Raw genomic sequence first — 17,346 nt, forward strand, 5'->3', positions numbered from 1 at the left:
GTAGGACTGCCAGGGTGTTAAGCATATCCCAGTTTAGATCACCTAACATAATGAGCCCTGAAGATAGATGGGGGGCAATCAATTCACATATGGTGTGAGGGGCACAGCTGGGAGCTCAGGGGGGTCTATAACAGGCGGCAACAGTGAGAGACTTATTTCTGGAGAGATTCATTTTTAAAATTACAAGTTCGAACTGTTTGGGTATAGACCTGGAAAGTATGACAGAACTTTGCAAGCTCTCTCTGCAGTAGAGTGTAACTCCTCCCCCTTTGGCAGTTCTATCTTGACAGAAAATATTGTAGTTGGGGATGGAAATCTCCGATTTTTTTGTGGCCTTCCTAAGCCAGGATTCAGACACGGCTAGGACATCAGGGTTGGCGGAGTGTGCTAAAGCAGTGAGTAAAACAAACTTAGGGAGGAGGCTTCTGGTGTTAACATGCATGAAACCAAAGCTTTTACGGTTACAGAAGTAAACAAATAAGAGTGCCTGGGGACACGCAGGGGCTTCGTTAACCTCCACATCACCCGAGGAACAGAGGAGCAGTAGGATGAAGGTACGGCTAAAGGCTATTAAAACTGGTCGTCTAGTGCGTTGGGGACAGAGAATAAAAGGAGCAGATTTCTGGGCGTGGTAGAATAGATTCAGGGCATAATGTACAGACAGGGGTATGGTGGGGTGCGGGTACAGTGGAGGTAAACCTAGGCATTGAGTGACGATAAGAGAGGTCTGCATCTCTGGACATGCTGGTTATGCTGGGTGAGGTCACCGCATGTGTGGGAGGTGGGACAAAGGAGGAATCTGAGGCATGTAGAGTGGGACTAGGGGCTCCACTGTAAACTAAAACAATGATAACTATCCTAAACAACAGTATACATGGCATATTGACATTAGAGAGAGACAAAGCAAGGCATAAAGCAATCACAGGTGTTGATTGGGAGAGCTAGCTAAGTCAACAGTGGGTAAGACAACAGCTAATCAGCTAAGACAACAACAGGTAAAATGGCGATGAATGGGCAGAGAGGGTCGGTTAACTACACACAGGGCCTGAGTTCGGGGCTAGAGCTGACAGATAAACAAAATAAACAAAATGGAGTACCGTGATAAATGAACAGTCCAGTAAGCATCAGCTATGTAGCCAAGTGAACATAGGGTCCAGTGTACAGCAATAGATGAAACAGGGAAGCCGCTAGGTTGTCGTTACTACGCTAGCAAGCGGGAGACATGGCGTTCAAAAAAAAAGTTAGCAGGCCAGAAGCGTCTGCTCCGACGTCTGGCAAAGGCTGGTTGAGGGCACAATGGATGGGATTACGTCGGCAGACCAGTCGTGATGGAACGTTGGGGCTCCGTGTCATCAAAGGGTCCATGCCAGTTGGCAAAAGAGGTGTTGTAGCTGGTGTAATTTTGTTTGCTAGCCGGGAGATGCGCTTGGCTCGCGGCGAACTGGTGCTAGCTTCAGGACAAGGGCATTAGCCACTCTGTAGCCGCTAGCTAGCTGCGATGATCCGATGCAAAGGTCCAGATCTTACGGCAAGAATCCGGTGATGTAATGGATTCTAGTCGTGTTAGTGAAGAGTCCGGGAGGCATCAGCTGTGTAGCCGAGTGATCATAGGATCCACTGAGCAGGCCAGGAGATGGGCCTGGCTCAGGGCTTGCCTCTTGATGGTCGCCTAGGATAGGGGGCGTTATAGCGATTTTTGAAAATAATTTGTGCCCATTTTAAACGGCCTCCTACTCAAACTCAGAAGCTAGGATATGCATATAATTAATACTTGTGGATAGAAAACACCCTAAAGTTTCTAAAACTGTTTGAATGGTGTCTGTGAGTATAACAGAACTCATATGGCAGTCAAAACCCCGAGACAGATCGTAACAGGAAGTGGAATTCTGAATTGCGGACTCAACTTCATCACTTTGCCTATAAATCACATCGTGAGCAATGGTTCATTGAGCACTTCCTATTGCTTCCACTAGATGTCCCCAGTCCTTACAAAGTGGTTTGAGCCTTCTACTGTGAAAACTGACACAATGAGAGTCTGTGGAACGTGGTCACATGAGGAGGGCCATCACCATTATGACGCCGGCGCCCCTGGCTACCCTCCCTTTCGAAACGTTTTGAAAGACAATGCAATCGTCCCCCTTGAATGTTATTGGAGCTCTGGTTGAAAAAGGCCCTAAAGATTTATGTTATACAACGTTTGACATGTTTGAACGAACCTAAATAAAAAAAAATGCATTTTGTTGAGAGAGAAGTCCCGCGGCCGAGGGTACTTTTGGAGCAGCCTTCAGAACGCGCTAACAAGAACAAGCTATTGGGACGTAAAGGATTAACTTTTTCGAACGAAAAAACATTTGTTGTGGACCTGGGATTCCTGGAAGTGCCTTCTGATGAAGATAATCAAAGGTAAGGGATTATTGACAATAGTATACAAGACTAGATTTGATATGCGATTGTTCCAAGATGGCGCTGACCTGTATTGCTAGCCTATTTTTCTGAGTATCGCATCCCCTTTCATCGCAAAGTGTGATTACCCAGTAAAGTTATTTTTAAATCTGGCATTGCAGGTGCTTTCAAGAGATGCTAATCTATAAATCTTAGAATGACAATATTACATTTTAAAAATGTTTTCGAATAGTAATTTAGTAAATTGTAGCGCTGTTTCACCGGACGCATTTGAGGGAAAATAGTTAGTCAACGTCACGCGCCGATGTAAAATGCTGTTTTTATATATAAATATGAACTTTATCGAACAAAAGAATGCGTGTATTGTGTAACATGATGTCCTAGGAGTGTCATCTGATGAAGATTGTCAAAGGTTAGTGCTGCATTTAGCTATTTTTTGGTTATTTGTGATGCATGTGGTTGGTCGGAAAATGGCTATGTGGCTACTTTTACGATATACTCCTCTAACATAATCTAATGTTTTGCTTTTGCTGTAAAGCCTTTTTGAAATCGGACAACGTGGTTAGATTCAGGAGAGGTGTATCTATGAAATGATATAACATTGTCCTATATTTAAAAAAAAAAAAAAGTATTACATTTTGTTATGCTAATGGCGATAGGATTTTTCTCTGGATGTCCGTCCCGCATACGGGACGAGCCCGTCAAGAGGCTAGCTTCGGGGCTGGGGCACTCAGTGATGATCAGGAGTAGTGGTCCAGGGCTTACAGCAGGAATCAGGTGTTGTAGTGGAGAAAAACAGTCCGATATGCTCAGGCTTGATAACGCGCAGTGCAGACTGGTAGGCTGGCGAGTATTTTCCAAGCTAAAAGCTTCTGGTGTCTGTGCTAAAGGTAAAGGCCGCTAGCAGTGGCTAACAATGACTAAATAGCTAGTAGTTAATTAGCTGGTTAGCTTCTGATGGCTAGCAGCTGATGGAGGTTCTGGCTATAAGGTTGAAAAATAGCAGATCCGTATCATATATCACATGAGGCGGGTTGCCGGAAGGTATATTTAATTTAAAAATGGAAAAATATATAGAAAATATATACAAAAAATACGAAAAAATAAAAAATGTACACGAGAGAACGACAAACAACGTCTGCACTGCTAAGCCATCTTGGATCTGCCATGTAGTGTGTAACCCCCTTCTATCTGTCTCTCTCTCTCCATCTCTCTTTCTCTCTCTCTCCTCCTCTCTCTCTCTCGCTCTCTCTCTAACTCTCTCTCTCCTCTCTAACTCCCTCTCTCCTCCTCTCTCTCCCTCTCCTCTGTACAGGGAGAAAAGACATCCAGTCACTCCAGCTGTAACACCCTCTCCTCCAACGCCTCCTCCAATAACAGTGATGATAAACACTTTGGCTCTGGAGATCTGATGGATCCTGAGATCCTGGGGTTGACGTACATTAAAGGAGCCTCGACAGACAGCGGGATCGACACCAACCCCTGTATGGGGCCTGGGGGGAGGTTACTAATGCAGGGGGGTTGTGGAGGTGAGGGGGGACACCCCTGGGGGGGAGAGGGGGGACACCCCAAGGATGGCTGCGAAGGAGAGGATCATGGGAAACTGTACCTGCCGCAAGGATATGCGTCAGCGATCATGACTGGTCACGTGACAGAGGGAAGCATTGGGGACCTGAGTGAGATCTCGTCACATTCACAATCCTCCCACTCCAGGTACAGTCTCTCTCCTCTTTTCTCCTCTCCTCTCCTCTCCTCTCCTCTCCTCTCCTCTCCTCTCGTCCCTGTCCTCTATATCAACAAAACCAACAGTCTGTTTTCATTATCTCCCAGATCATCAACATATTGGCATGCTCTCAGGACTACACACACACACACACACACACACAAAATTACAAACGCACCACACAACACAGTTGGTTGTTGACTGACCATTGAGACCAGATATACATCCGGATGCAGGGGTTGGGGGGTCTGGGTCAGGGGCTGGGGCTGGGTCAGGGTCAGGGGCTGGGTCAGGGGCTGGGTCAGGGTCAGGGGCTGGGTCAGGGGCTGGGTCAGGGGCCGGGTCAGGGGCTGGGTCAGGGTCAGGGGCTGGGTCAAGGTCAGGGTCAGGGGCTGGGTCAAGGTCAGGGTCAGGGGCTGGGTCAGGGGCTGGGTCAGGGGCTGGGTCAGTCAGGGTCAGGGTTTGGTTTCTAATCCAAACCTGCGGAGATGTACGGTAAACCCATTGAGCTGTCTGTAAACCTACAGAGATCTGTCCCCATTCAGCTGTCTGTTAACCTGTAGAGATCTGTCCCCATTCAGCTGTCTGTTAACCTACAGAGATCTGTCCCCATTCAGCTGTCTGTTAACCTGTAGAGATCTGTACCCATTCAGCTGTCTGTTAACCTGTAGAGATCTGTACCCATTCAGCTGTCTGTTAACCTGTAGAGATGTGTCCCCATTCTGTTCTTTATACGTTATCTATGATACAAAAACTTACATGGTGATCATGTGACCAGACTGGTTGGCCATTCGGTGTCCTGTTGTTCTGTTGTTGCTGTCCATCCGGCCAGCATTGTCACCAACACTTCTCCATTTGACCTTCAACCCTTTTTTCTCTGGGTCCAGTGGGTCCCACCACAGTGGCAGTCCCTTAGCGCGGGGAGCCCGGTACTGTGTGTCAGCGGACTCCTCCCGGGTCTACACCTTCCCTCAGACCAGCTCAGGGGCAGGCTCTGGGCCAGGGGCAGGGCTAGAAGACAGTGGACAGACACGCCCACTTCCTGGTTCCAAACGCCGGAAGAAGACTGAAGACTCGCCCACTAACGAAGAGCCTAAACTGTTAGAGTGTGGGTGAGTGTGTGTGTGTGTGTGTGTGTATGTTTGTGTGTGTGTGTGTTTGTATACGTGTGTGTGTGTGTGTGTGTGTGTGTGTGTGTGTGTATATATACAGTTGAAGTCGGAAATTTACATACAATTTAGCCAAATACATTTAAATTCAGTTTTTCACAATTCCTGACATTTAATCCTAGTAAAAATTCCCTGTTTTAGGTCAGTTAGGATCGCCACTTTATTTTAAGATTGTGAAATGTCAGAATAATAGTAGAGAGAATGTTTTATTTCAGCTTTTATTTCTTTCATCACATTCCCAGTGGGTCAGAAGTTTACATGCACTCAATTAGTATTTGGTAGCATTGCCTTTGAATTGTTTAACTTGGGTCAAACTTTTTGCATAGCCTTCCACAACCTTCCCACAATAAGTTGGGTGAATTTTGGCCCATTCCTCCTGACATGGCTGGTGTAACTGAGTCAGGTTTGTAGGCCTCCTTGCTTGCACACGCTTTTTCGGTTCTGCCCACAAATTTTCTATAGGATTGAGGTCAGGGCTTTGTGATCGCCACTCCAATACCTTGACTTTGTTGTCCTTAAGCCATTTTGCCACAACTTTGGAAGTATGCTTGGGGTCATTATCCATTTGGAAGAGTCATTTGCGACCAAGCTTTAACTTCCTGACTGATGTCTTGAGATGTTGCTTTAATATATCCACATTATTTTCCGTCCTCATGATGCCATCTATTTTGTGAAGTGCATCAGTCCCTCTTGCAGCAAAGCACCCCCACAACATGATGCTGCCACCCCTGTGCTTCACGGTTGGGATGGTGTTCTTCGGCTTGCAAGCCTCCCCCTTTTTCCTCCAAACATAACGATGGTCATTATGGCCAAACAGTTCTATTTTTGTTTCATGAGACCAGAGGACATTTCTCCAAAAAGTACGATCTTTGTCCCTATGTGCAGTTGCAAACCGTAGTCTGGCTTTCTTATGGTGGTTTTGGAGCAGTGGCTTCTTCCTTGCTGAGCAGCCTTTCAGGTTATGTCAGTATAGGACTTGTTTTACTGTGGATATAGATACTTTTGTACCTGTTTCCTCCAGCATCTTCATAAGGTCCTTTGCTGTTTTTCTGGGATAGATTTGCACTTTTCACACCAAAGTACGTTCATCTCTAGGAGACAGAATGCTTCTCCTTCCTGAGTGTTATGACGGCTGCGTGGTCGCATGGTGTTTATACTTGCGTACTATTGTTTGTACAGATGAACGTGGTACCTTCAGGCGTTTGGAAATTGCTCCCAAGGATGAACCAGACTTGTGGAGGTCTACAATTGTTTTCTGAGGTCTTGGCTGATTTCTTTTCATGTTCCCATGAAGTCAAGCAAAGAGGAACTGAGTTTGAGGGTAGGCCTTGAAATTCCACAGGTATACCTCCAATTGACTCAAATTATGTCAATTAGCTTATCAGAAGCTTCTAAAGCCATGACATCATTTTCTGGAATTTTCCAAGCTGTTTTAAAGGTGCAGTCGACTTGTAAACTTCTGACCCACTGGAATTGTGATTCTGTGAATTATAAGTGAAATAATCTGTCTGTAAACAATTGTTGGAAAAATGACTTGTGTCATCCACAAAGTAGATGTCCTAACTGACTTGCCAAAACTATAGTTTGTTAACAAGAAATTTGTAGAGTGGTTGAAAAACAAGTATTAATGACTCTAACTGCGTGTGTGCGTGTGTGCGTGGATGCGTGTGTGCGTGTGTGTGTATACACTACCAGTCAAAAGTTTTAGAACACCTACTCATTCCAGGGTTTTTCTTTATTTGGACTATTTTATACATTGTAGAATAATAGTGAAGACATCACAACTATAAAATAACGCATATGGAATCATGTAGGAACCAAAAAAGTGTTAAACACATGAAAATATATTTTATATTTGAGTTTCTTCAAATAGTCACCCTTTGCCTTGATGACAGCTTTGCACACTCTTGGCATTCTGTCAACCAGCTTCACCTGGAATGCTTTTCCAACAGTCTTGAAGGAGTTCTCACATATGCTTAGTACTTGTTGGCTGCTTTTCCTTCACTCTGCGGTCTGACTCATCCCAAACTGTCTCAATTTGGTTGAGATCTTGTGATTATGGAGAACAGGTCATCTGATGCAGCACTCCATCACTCTCCTTCTTGGTCAAATAGCCCTTTCACAGCCTGGAGGAGTGTTGGGTCATTGTCCTGTTGAAAAACAAATGATTGTCCCACTAAGCCCAAACCAGATGTGATGGCATATCGCTGCAGAATGCTGTGTTAGCCATGCTGGTTAAGTGTGCGTTGAATTATAAATAAATCACAGGCAGTGTCACCAGCAAAGCACCCCCACACCATCACACCTTCTCCTCCATGCTTTACGGTGGGAAATACACATGCTGAGATCATTATTCTGCGTCTCACAAAGACATGGCTGAGTTGGTACCAAAAATCTCAAATTTGGACTCCAGACCAAAGGACAAATTTCCACCGGTCTAATGTCCTTTGCTCATGTTTCTTGGCTCAACAAGTCTCTTCTTATTATTTGTGTCCCTGAGTAGTGGTTTCTTTGCAGCAATTCGACCATGAAGGCCTGATTCACGCAGTCTCCTCTGAACAGTTGATGTTGAGATGTGACTGTTACTTGAACTCTGTGAAGCATTTATTTGGGCTGCAATTTCTGAAGCTAGTAACTCTAATAAACGTATCTGCAAGGGTCTACAGTAGCCAGCAGGGTCTGCAGTAGCCAGCAGGGTCTGCAGCAGCCAGCAGGGTCTGCAGCAGCCAGCAGGGTCTGCAGCAGCCAGCAGGGTCTGCAGCAGCCAGCAGGGTCTGCAGCAGCCAGCAGGGTCTGCAGTAGCCAGCAGGGTCTGCAGTAGCCAGCAGGGTCTGCAGTAGCCAGCAGGGTCTGCAGCAGTGGCCAACAGGGTCTGCAGTAGCCAGCAGGGTCTGCAGTAGCCAGCAGGGTCTGCAGGGTCTGCAGTAGCCAGCAGGGTCTGCAGCAGCACCAGGCTCTGACTCCAAAAGCACATCTAGGATTCCTGCCACATTATAGGCTCCTGAAAAATGGTAGGTAAATGATTAGTTATTGTACATCGCTGTAGTGTGAAGGTAGAGATGAGAATAGACAGAGGGTCATTGATATGTGTGTGTGTGTGTGACCGGGCGTGTGAGCTAGAGGTTCCCCCTCCTCCATGTCCCCGTTCTCCAGCTCCAGTAATGTAATATTGTCTGTGAAATACACCAGTTGGAGCTTTGTGGTTAATAGCATGGCTCTTACAGTCCTCTTCAGGCCATATGGAAACAGCTGTTTGTTTATGTAGTGTGCATCCCTAATGCCCTATGGGCCCTGTGGTCTAAAGTTCTGTAGTGCACTAAGAAGGAAATAGGGTCTTATTTGAGACCCATATGGTTTTATTTGTTTGTCTGTAACCTACCTCCTTATATATGTCCTCATGTTGTTCACAGGTATTGTCCAACTCTTAACACAATGACGTTTTTCTTTTCCCCTTCAGTGTTATGTTTCTTTAGTACTGTATACTGCTAACTATGTTACAACCGTATACCAACACCTGGCTTTTTTCTGTTCTGCTTTCTGCTGCTTGTTCCTTTTATTAATGCTGCTTGTTCCTTTTATTAATGCTGCTTGTCCCAGAGGAGCAGAGGGCTTGTTAGCTTTCCTCCTTAAAACGCTGTCTGAGCGCTCTAGGTACAAGCTACCCCCTCCCTGTACACGGTCTCCCCAGTATGTGATTGCCAACGCCCACTCCTGTCTTCCAGTCTATCAACCCTCATTACAGGTTTAATGCCCTCCACTGTTCACTCTGTCTCCTTCCACTCCTCCCTCCATGGCAGGTTAAAGTCCATCCATTTTCCTCCACTTTCCCCCATCCTCTCCTCTCTCCTTCAGCCCACTCCTCTCTCCATGGCAGGTTAAAGTCCATCCATTTTCCTCCACTTTCCCCATCCTCTCCTCTCTCCTTCAGCCCTCTCCTCTCTCCATGGCAGGTTAAAGTCCATCCATTTTCCTCCACTTACCCCCATCCTCTCATCTCTCCTTCAGCCCTCTCCTCTCTCCATGGCAGGTTTAAGCCCATCCACCTTCCACTGATCCTCCAGGCCCACCACTCCCTCCAGGCCCACCACTCCCTCCGGGCCCACCACTCCCTCCCCTCCACTCCTTCTGGGCCCTCCACTCCCTCCCCTCCACTCCCTCCACTCCCTCCGGGCCCACCACTCCCTCCCCTCCCCTCCACTCCCTCCGGGCCCACCACTCCCTCCGGGCCCACCACTCCCTCCCCTCCACTCCTTCTGGGCCCTCCACTCCCTGCCCTCCACTCCCTCTGGGCCCACCACTCCCTCCGGCCCTCCACTCCCTCCCCTCCACTCCCTCCGGGCCCACCACTCCCTCCCCTCCCCTCCACTCCCTCCGGGCCCACCACTCCCTCCGGGCCCACCACTCCCTCCGGGCCCACCACTCCCTCCCTCCCCTCCCCTCCACTCCCTCCGGGCCCACCACTCCCTCCCCTCCACTCCTTCTGGGCCCTCCACTCCCTGCCCTCCACTCCCTCTGGGCCCACCACTCCCTCCGGCCCTCCACTCCCTCCCCTCCACTCCCTCCACTCCCTCCGGGCCCACCACTCCCTCCCCTCCCCACCACTCCCTCCGGGCCCTCCACTCCCTCCGGGCCCACCACTCCCTCCGGGCCCACCACTCCCTCCGGGCCCACCACTCCCTCCCCTCCACTCCCTCCGGGCCCACCACTCCCTCCGGGCCCACCACTCCCTCCGGGCCCACCACTCCCTCCCCTCCACTCCCTCTGGGCCCTCCACTACCTCTGGGCCCTCCACTCCCTCCCCTCCACTCCCTCTGGGCCCTCCACTCCCTCTGGGCCCACCACTCCCTCCGGGCCCTCAACTCCCTCCCCTCCACTCCCCTCCACCACTCCCTCCGGGCCCACCACTCCCTCTGGGCCCTCCACTCCCTCCCCTCCACTCCCTCCAGGCCCACCACTCCCTCTGGGCCCACCACTCCCTCTGGGCCCTCCACTCCCTCCCCTCCACTCCCTCCGGGCCCTCCACTTCCTCCGGGCCCACCTCTCCCTCCGGACCCTCCACTCCTTCCCCTCCACTCCCTCTGGGCCCACCACTCCCTCCGGGCCCTCCACTCCCTCCCCTCCACTCCCTCCGGGCCCACCACTCCCTCCGGGCCCACCACTCCCTCTGGGCCCACCACTCCCTCCCTTCCACCCTTTCCTGTGGCCCTCTCTCTGCGCCAGACCACTGCTGTTTCCTCTCTTCTGACAAGCCCAAGTGCCCAGTGCTCTGGTTCCCATGTGGGCTGCAGGGAGTTGAGAGTCCTGCCATGAATTAATCGTGGGTGTGACATTCCTACATAATGTGTCACTCTCCATCTCCCTTCCCCCTCACACCCCCTCACTCTCCCTCTCCCTTCCCTCTCCCTTCCCCCTCACTCCCCCTCTCCCTTCCCCCTCACACCCCCTCACTCTCCCATTCCCGTCCATCTCCCCCCCTCACTCTCCATCTCCTTTCCACCTCACTCTCCATCGCCTTTCCCCCTCACTCTCCATCTCCCTCCCCCTCACTCTCCATCTCCTTGCCCCCTCACTCTCCATCTCCCTCCCCCTCTCTCCATCTCCCTCCCCCTCTCTCCATCTCCCTTCCCCCTTCACTCTCCATCTCCCTTCCCCCTCACTCTCCATCTCCCTTCCCCCTCACTCTCCATCTCCCTTCCCCCTCACTCCCCCTCTACCTTCCCCCTCACTCCCCCTCTACTTTCCCCCTCACTCCCCCTCTCCCTTCCCCCTCACTCCCCCTCTCCCTTCCCCCTCACTACCCCTCTCCCTTCCTCCACACTCCCCCTCTCCCTTCCCCCACACTCCCCCTCTCCCTTCCCCCTCACTCTCCATCTCCCTTCCCCCTCACTCCCCCTCTCCCTTCCCCCTCACTCTCCCTCTTCCTTCCCCCTCACTACCTCTCTCCCTTCCCCCTCACACCCCCTCGACCTTCCCCCTCACCCCCTCACTCTCATTCTCCCTTCCCCCTCACTCCCCCTCTACGTTCCCCCTCACTCTCCCTTCCCACTCTCCCTTCCCCCTCACTACCTCTCTCCCTTCCCCCTCACACCCCCTCAACCTTCCTCCCTACTCTTCTTAAACCTTCCCCCTCACTCTCCCTACCCCCTCACTACACCTCTCCCTTCCCCCTCACTCTCCTTAAACCTTCCCCCTCATTCTCCCTTCCCCCTCACTCCCCCTCTCCCTTTCTCCCTCACTCCCCCTCACTCTACCTTCCCCCTCACTACCCATCTAACTTCCCCCTCATTACCCTTCTACCTTCCCCCTCACTACCCCCTTTCCTTCCCCCTCACTCTCCTTAAACCTTCCCCTCACTCTCCCTTCCCCTTCACTACCACTCTCCCCCTCACTCCCCCTCACTCCCCTTCTCCCTTCCCCCTCACTACCTCTCTCCCTTCCCCCTCACACCCCCTCAACCTTCCCCCTCACTCTCCTTAAACCTTCCCCCTCCCTTCCCCCTCACTCTCCCTCTCCCTACCCCCTCACACCCCCTCTCCCTTCCCCCTCACTCCCCCTCTACCTCCCCCCCCACTCTCCTTAAACCTTCCCCCTCACTCTCCCTTCCCCCTCACTCCCCCTCTACCTTCCCCCTCACTCTCCTTAAACCTTCCCCCTCACTCTCTCGTCCCCCTCACTCCCCCTCTACATTCCACCTCACTCTACCTTCCCCCTCACTACCCATCTCCCTTCCCCCTCTCCCTTCCCCCTCACTCTCCCTCTCCCTTCCCCCTCACACCCCCTCTACCTTCCCCCTCACTCCCCCTCTACCTCCCCCCTCACTCTCCTTAAACCTTCCCCCTCACTCTCCCTTCCCCCTCACTCCCCCTCATACCCCCTCTCCCTTCCCCCTCACACCCCCTCACTCTCCCTCTCCCGTCCATCTCCCCCCCCTCACTCTCCATCGCCTTTCCCCCTAACTCTCCATCTCCCTCCCCCTCACTCTCCATCTCCTTTCCCCCTCACTCTCCATCTCCCTTCCCCCTCACTCTCCATCTCCCTTCCCCCTCACTCTCCATCTCCCTTCCCCCTCACTCTCCCTCTCCCTTCCCCCTCACTCCCCCTCTACCTTCCCCCTCACTCCCCCTCTACTTTCCCCCTCACTCCCCCTCTCCCTTCCCCCCTCACTCCCCCTCACTACCCCTCTCCCTTCCTCCACACTCCCCCTCTCCTTTCCCCCACACTCCCCCTCTCCCTTCCCCCTCACTCTCCATCTCCCTTCCCCCTCACTCCCCCTCTCCCTTCCCCCTCACTCTCCCTCTTCCTTCCCCCTCACTACCTCTCTCCCTTCCCCCTCACACCCCCTCGACCTTCCCCCTCACCCCCTCAATCTCCTTAAACCTTCCCCCTCACTCTCCCTTCCCCTTCACTACCCCTCTCCCCCTCCCCTCACTCCCCCTCTCCCTTCCCCCTCACTCCCCCTCACTCTCCCTCTCCCTTCCCCCTCACTACCTCTCTCCCTTCCCCCTCACACCCCCTCAACCTTCCTCCCCACTCTCCTTAAACCTACCCCCTCACTCTCCCTACCCCCTCACTACACCTCTCCCTTCCCCCTCACTCTCCTTAAACCTTCCCCCTCATTCTCCCTTCCCCCTCACTCCCCCTCTCCCTTCTCCCTCACTCCCCCTCACTCTACCTTCCCCCTCACTACCCATCTAACTTCCCCCTCATTACCCTTCTACCTTCCCCCTCACTACCCCCCTTCCTTCCCCCTCACTCTCCCTTCCCCTTCACTACCACTCTCCCCCTCACGCCCCCTCACTCCCCTTCTCCCTTCCCCCTCACTACCCCTCAACCTTCCCCCTCACTCTCCTTAAACCTTCCCTCTCCCTTCCCCCTAACTCTCCATCTCCCTTCCCCTCACTCCCCCTCTCCCTTCCCCCTCACTCTCCCTCTCTCTTCCCCCTCACACCCCCTCTCCCTTCCCCCTCACTCCCCTCTACCTTCCCCCTCACTCTCCTTAAACCTTCCCCTCACTCTCCCCGTCCCCCTCACTCCCCCTCTACATTCCCCCTCACTCTACCTTCCCCCTCACTACCCATCTCCTTCCCCCTCTCCCTTCCCCCTCACTCTCCCTCTCCCTTCCCCCTCACACCCCCTCTACCTTCCCCCTCACTCCCCCTCTACCTCCCCCCTCACTCTCCTTAAACCTTCCCCCCTCACTCCCCCTCACACCCCCTCTCCCTTCTCGCTCACTCCCCCTCTCCCTTACCCCTCACTCCCCCTCTGCCTTCTCCCTCACTCCCCCTCTCCCCTCTCCCTTCCCCCTCACTCTCCCTCTCCCTTCCCCCTCACACCCCCTCTACCTTCCCCCTCACTCCCCCTCTACCTACCCCCTCACTCTCCCTTCCCCCTCACTCTCCCTTCCCCCTCACTCCCCCTCTACGTTCCCCCTCACTCTCCCTTCCCCCTCACTCCCCCTCTGCGTTTCCCCTCACTCTACCTTCCCCCTCACTGCCTATCTAACTTCCCCCTCATTACCCTTCTACCTTCCCCCTCACACATCTTATACATTCCCCCTTCACTCCCCCCCTTCCCATCCCCTTCACTCCCCCTATACCTTCCCCCTCACACACCTTCTACCTTCCAACTTCACTCCCCCTCTTCTCCCCCTTCACTCCCCCTCTACCTTCCCCCTCACTCCCCTTCTACCTTCCCCCTTCACTCCCCCTCTCTCTCCCCTTTACTCCCCCTCTACCTTCCCCCTCACTCCCCCTCTACCTTCCCTCTACCTCCCCCTTCACTCCCCCTTCACTCCCCCTCTACCTTCCCCCCTCACTCCCCTTCTACCTTCCCCCTTCACTCCCCCTCTCTCTCCCCCTTCACTCCCCCTCTACCTTCCCCTTCACTCCCCCTCTACCTTCCCCCTCTCCCTCCCCCCTCACTCCCCCTCTACCTCATGCATTCCCCCCTCAACACCGGCATAACATGCTGTCAACCCATCAGGGACACACCAGCCAGGGCTATCACTGTCCTCCTCCTCCTCCTCCTCTATCACCTCCTCCCTGTCCTCCTCCTCCTCTTTCACCTCCTCCCTGTCCTCTATCACCTTCTCACTGTCCTCCTCCGCCTCCTCTTTCACCTCCTCACTGTCCTCCTCCATCTCTTCCTCACTGTCCTCCTCCATCTCCTCCTCACTGTCTTCCTCCATCTCCTCCTCACTGTCCTCCTCCTCCTCCTCCTCCTCTTTCACCTTCTCCCTGTCCTCAACCTTTCTGTATCACCTCCTCCCTGTCCTCCATCTCCTCCTCCCTGTCCTCCTCCTCCATCTCCTCCTCCCTGTCCTCCTCCTCCTCTATCACCTCCTCCCTGTCCTCCTCCTCCTCTATCACCTCCTCCCTGTCCTCCTCCTCCTCTATCTCCTCCTCCCTGTCCTCCTCCTCTATCACCTCCTCCCTGTCTTCCTCCTCCTCTATCTCCTCTTCCCTGTCCTTCTCCTCTATCACCTCCTCCCTATCCTCCTCCTTCTCCATCACCTCCTCCCTATCCTCCTCCTCCTCTATCACCTCCTCCCTATCCTCCTCCTCCTCTATCACCTCCTCCCTGTCCTCCTCCTCCTCTATCACCTCCTCCCTGTCTTCCTTTTCCTCTATCACCTCCTCCCTGTCCTCCTCCATCACCTCCTCCCTGTCCTCCTCCTCCTCTTTCACCTCCTCCCTGTCCTCTATCACCTCCTCCCTGTCCTCCTCCTCCTCTATCTCCTCCTCCCTATCCTCCTCCTCCATCTCCTCCTCCCTATCCTCCTCCTCCTCTATCACTTCCTCCCTATCCTCCTCCTCCTCTATCACCTCTTCCCTGTCCTCCTCCTCCTCTATCACCTCCTCCCTGTCCTCCTCCTCCTCCATCACCTCCTCCCTGTCCTCCTCCTCCTCTATCACCTCCTCCCTGTCCTCCTCCTCCTCCATCACCTCCTCCATCTCCTCCTCCCTGTCCTCCTCCTCCTCCTCTTTCACCTCCTCCCTGTCCTCTATCACCTCCTCCCTGTCCTCCTCCTCCTCTATCTCCTCCTCCCTATCCTCCTCCTCCATCTCCTCCTCCCTATCCTCCTCCTCCTCTATCACTTCCTCCCTATCCTCCTCCTCCTCTATCACCTCTTCCCTGTCCTCCTCCTCCTCTATCACCTCCTCCCTGTCCTCCTCCTCCTCCATCACCTCCTCCCTGTCCTCCTCCTCCTCTATCACCTCCTCCCTGTCCTCCTCCTCCTCCATCACCTCCTCCATCTCCTCCTCCCTGTCCTCCTCCTCCTCTATCACCTCCTCCCTGTTCTCCTCCTCTATCTCCTCCTCCCTGTCCTCCTCCTCCTCTATCACCTCCTCCCTATGGTCTAACCCTTGACCTTGTGGTTAACCAGACGCTCTTAACTTGTCTCCTGACTGTGGTCTGAATCCAACCCTGTGGTCTGACTCCAACCCTGTGGTCTGACTCCAACCCTGTGGTCTGACTCCAACCCTGTGGTCTGACTCCAACCCTGTGGTCTGACTCCAACCCTGTGGTCTGACCTCTCTGTCTGCTCCTGCTGCCTGCATGTTTCTTTGTTTCTGTACCTCTCTATTGAACTGTAACCACAATAAAATATTGTTCCCCCTCTTTCTTTGTCTCTGTGTCATAAAACCTTTTTGTCCCTCCCTACTCCCAGTTGCACCCTCACTTAAACAGAGCTTGGCTTCTTCCTTCACAGCATGCATCTCTCCCTTTCCTAATCCCACACCTCTCCTCCCACTGACAAATATCTGCAGCATGATTCAGAAAAGCACCTGGTGGCGTTGCCATGCTAAGATGTTGCCTGTTGCTGCCCCTGAAGGCCCTGATTGGTACTGACCAACAGTTTTGTATAAACAGCTTGGCTACCTCTCTGATCCTTTTTCTCTTTGACCAAAGCTGGGTTATCAAAAGGCCTTCCTCCACTCCCTCATCCCCTCTCCCACTCCTCCTGTCCCTTACACAGGGTTCTCCTGGCTGGTCTCTGACCAGACTCTCTGTTCTGTTTTGTGTGTCTCTTGCAGGCAGTTGTACCTCCAGGAGGCAGCGTTTCGCCAGGCAGCAGAGAGGGAGAGAGAGGCCAAGGCTCTGGAGAAGCTGTCTAAAGAAGAGTACCTAAAGATGATGCTGGAGGAGAGTGGCCCAGGGGAGGACGGACAGAGGAAGGTGAGATGGTTTACCTATACACTGAACAAATGATATATATCACTATGTTTAGCCCTGAATCAACCTAGAAGGTCTATTTGTTATGTTTGATCATAGGAAGTCAGAATTTCTTGTTGGTGTTGATTCAGCATGTCCATTTCGGAATGGGAACTCCTTATGGATATGCAATGGACACTGTCAACTTGCAGAAGAGCATGTTCACACTGACAATATAGCATATGTGTAATGGACACTATCCAATTGCAATATATTGGCAATGGACACTGTCAAGTTGTGTATGGTTCACACTGCAGCTCTTTGCCCAAACTTGAAAAAGGCCTTTAAGGACTGAAGGACGCAAGGGACAACTCAATTTTCTTCTGACTTCTTTTATTTCTTTAGTCAGTTAGTTAGTTAATTAGTTAGGTTGATAACCTTTAAAGGCAAAACACAAAAAGAAATATACATTACTTCAAGTAAGGTCATTTCAAAATAAATATATAATCTTAATGTAGTCATATTATATCAATTATACTATATACTAAATTAGACAATTGGTCTCAATTCTCAACACAAATAAACATCTAACTTGCAACAATTTTACACAACAATGTCCATGTGCCTACCGGTTGAGTCTCCAGAATCCTAAATGAGCTGAATGTGTATGAATGAGAGTCTTCTCTTCCATGAAGGACTTCCAGTGAAATGCTTTTCCACCAAACATTTCACCACCTGCTATCACAAAGGTGCACCAGTATATATGTTCCCCAGGGAAACACAAGCTAATGATGGGTTCCACAATGCATACACCCTTTCGCCCCCTGCTGGTGTTTTATCTTTGAAATCAGTTGAAAATCTGAACGCCTTGAATATCAATACCTGTCTTTTGAC

At 52.0% G+C, this 17,346-nt stretch overlaps 1 protein-coding gene across 1 annotated transcript in view; it reads left to right on the plus strand.

Annotated features, from left to right (window-relative positions):
- The window catches only part of LOC115163089 (signal-induced proliferation-associated 1-like protein 2), a gene marked incomplete in the record, with an annotated part of 359,029 nt that overhangs the window by 287,613 nt on the left and 54,070 nt on the right, over positions 1-17,346 (plus strand). Inside the window, 3 exon segments of the mRNA XM_029714698.1 lie at positions 3,719-4,116; positions 5,014-5,238; positions 16,335-16,476. Of these exon segments, the coding sequence (XP_029570558.1) occupies positions 3,719-4,116; positions 5,014-5,238; positions 16,335-16,476 (765 nt within the window).

The sequence above is a fragment of the Salmo trutta genome, chromosome 2, assembly GCF_901001165.1.
Source record: "Salmo trutta chromosome 2, fSalTru1.1, whole genome shotgun sequence".
NCBI classification, from domain to species: domain Eukaryota; kingdom Metazoa; phylum Chordata; class Actinopteri; order Salmoniformes; family Salmonidae; genus Salmo; species Salmo trutta.